The sequence below is a fragment of the Loa loa genome (assembly GCF_000183805.2).
Source record: "Loa loa unplaced genomic scaffold supercont3.129, whole genome shotgun sequence".
Lineage (NCBI taxonomy): Eukaryota > Metazoa > Nematoda > Chromadorea > Rhabditida > Onchocercidae > Loa > Loa loa.
Window position 1 is genome coordinate 2,483 of NW_018108309.1, and position 2,733 is coordinate 5,215.

The 2,733-nt window shown below is 32.9% G+C and overlaps 1 protein-coding gene across 1 annotated transcript; it reads right to left on the reverse strand.

Moving 5' to 3' along the window:
* Positions 1 to 222: 222 nt before the first annotated feature.
* On the reverse strand, positions 223 to 1,466 carry LOAG_13895 (helix-loop-helix DNA-binding domain-containing protein; the record flags this gene model as incomplete). The annotated part of the gene is made up of 4 exons (XM_003149399.1): positions 223 to 389; positions 468 to 528; positions 773 to 895; positions 1,335 to 1,466. 4 exons carry the CDS (start codon positions 1,464 to 1,466, stop codon positions 223 to 225), a joined length of 483 nt encoding a protein of 160 aa, XP_003149447.1.
* Positions 1,467 to 2,733: the final 1,267 nt, after the last annotated feature.

A 2,733-nucleotide genomic window follows, 5' to 3' on the forward strand; every position in this document is an offset into this window, starting at 1 on the left:
CCATCACAATGATTTGATTCACACTGACTGACATAAGCATCATTTTATACCTATCTGGATTTTGAAAAAAAGATTTGTTTCTGGATGAAAAATTGGTCGTTGACATTAATACTCTAATACAGCTTTTTTATTCTTTTGTGTGGTGGAGAAACGTTACTATCGAATATTGATCATTTCAAATATTTAAGAAATCTAGAATCCGAAAATCGACTAGTAGATTTATTAATTTGACACGGGATGACCGGCTAGCCAGTACTGCTTGCCGTAACATTGGGCAGCACTATAGGTGTTTTGAGGTATGGTGCGCTGTTGACGTTGTTCCGATTCTTCTATCTTCATCATGTTATCCTTACTTGATACTTGATTTTCTTGCCTAGAGCGAGATGAGACTGAAAAAAGTTGGAAGAGATAGGGAAACTGGTTAATCTGAAAATTCAGAAAACCACATAACATTCAAACCAATTTACCGTTCATGGTATTATCAAAAGAATAGCTTGACACATTGAGCTTCGAAAAATCCGCATTCTCCTACAAAGTTAAACAAATACAGCATAACATGCATCTCAACAGAAATAGAAATGACCAATCCTTGAAGTCTACCAACTGATCTCTAGCTTTATGAAATCTATTCTGCAATAGTTATTTTGCCATTATTGAAGAGGCACTTCAGCTGAATTGAACTACAAAGTGACTACGTGGAACGGTCTGAACTTTACAACAAATTCATAAGATTATCTTTTTCAAATTGAAAGAATCGTTTCAAAAACAATACGGAGTGAAGTAAATCGGTCAGCGCAGCAATGTAATCAATAGCAGCCCTCAGAATTTTCAATTTCGACACGCGTTTTGTGTTGGAGCGTATTGCCGGGAGGTGAAATTTCAATGCAACAAAAGCCTGCAATAAAATATTTCCTAAATAATCCAATTTAACTCGATTCATAAATTCCTGCTTTTACTCATCAATTCCATTTATACTCCCTAGAAAGTCTTTATCGTGTAATAGAGAGGAAAGCACTGGACAAATATCCTTCAGTGTTCTAAGATAGAAAAATAAAAAGTTGTTATGGATAATTAAAAGTATTTACAATACGACCAATATACTCTGACTGATCAGAACTAATATTTTCTTCAGCAAATAGAAGAGGTTCCTCATCTCGCGTCGTTTGACAGAAAGAATCATTGTAGAGTCTTCGGGATAAGAAGAGAAAGTCGTTTTATAGAAAGTCATAGTGTACAAAAAACAAGCGACTCTATTGAAAAATTGACCATAAACTTCAAATTTAAACCCAAAAGCAATGCTTTAGTTTAATATACTTGTAATATGCAAATTATACCTGATTAACAGCATGAACCCGTGTTCGTTCTCGAGCATTCCGTTTTGCAACCATAAATGGTGGACGTTCCCAAGCACGCTTTAATACTTTCCGCGGTCCTTTTTCAATTTGTAATGTAGTCGCAATATGCATTTGTGACCAACACTGAAGTGAAAATATAATACGACGTTTTGATCACCACAAATTTATCACTTCAAAGATTTTTGAAGAGGAATCAAAGAAGCAAAGTTGTCAAAAGATAACTTTTGAACACAAGTTGAATGAATTCCTTCCCTTGTAGGCAGTCTTTAAAAATACTAAAGAAAATTGTTTGCTTTTTCTGTTTCTTCAATGTACTAAATTTCATTCCACTTTTAGGTAATCATTTATAATTTCCGCACGCTTCTGAATTGTTGGAGTTCAATTCTTGTAGTTCAAGAAAATAAAATAATCTTTTCATAGAGCAAATTGTTTGATAAGTAAGAAATGGGAATAAATAATGTTTTGCATGTAAGGCGGTATATTTACCTTTGTTGATTAAACAGGTGTGTTAATAGAATTCTTAATGGTCATTGCTTAAATAATTAATGGATTTCAGTCGTTTCTTCCGTTTTTGTTCTTAATGGATTAAATTCTCTCGAAGCATTTGTCATACATAGAAATGGTTGACTTTAGGATGCAAACCATAGTCATACAAGAAAATGAAAAACCGGTGATACTCTCTGATGAAACTATTTGAATGCTTAATGGACAATGTTTCAGCTAGACAAAGTTGAAAATTTTTAATTTGTTTAAATGGTCCAGAAATGTATGATATGCCATTATTTTATGATTGGATCAGAAAATTTCACCTGAGATAACAATATATTTTTAAAGTCCATCAATTCAACAAATTTGAAAAGTTATGGATTATTGAATGATCATTGTTGATCTCACAAGTGAATGACTTTCCAAGTATGGACTGTGATAATATCATGTTCTCTTCTTCTCATTGATATAAACTATTAACGACATATCTTATCTGTCAATAGCTGTAGCCCATAAAAATGCGGTAATTGTAGGCATTGGCAATGGCGGAAGTATAAGGTGGATTTTTGAAATTCTTTTGTAGAAGTTCGGGTTCGAGTTGTTTGTATTTATGAATTGGGTCTGCTAAATGTTCATAGGAATATGTTTGGAACAAAAACTTTTATGCATTATGTGGTAACAACTGATAAAAAGCAAAGAGTTAAGTTCGAGTTAGTACGTTTTCAAGTAATTCGATGCTTTAAAATTTTTTGTATTAGAAGAATGGATGTAATAGAAGTAAACGGAACGAATGAATCGGAAAGAATAGAAGCATTTTTGAATGCAACGTATATGGCTGATTATAGGACAATTAGTAATAATTTAGCTTATGGATTATCAGCAGATGCTATGG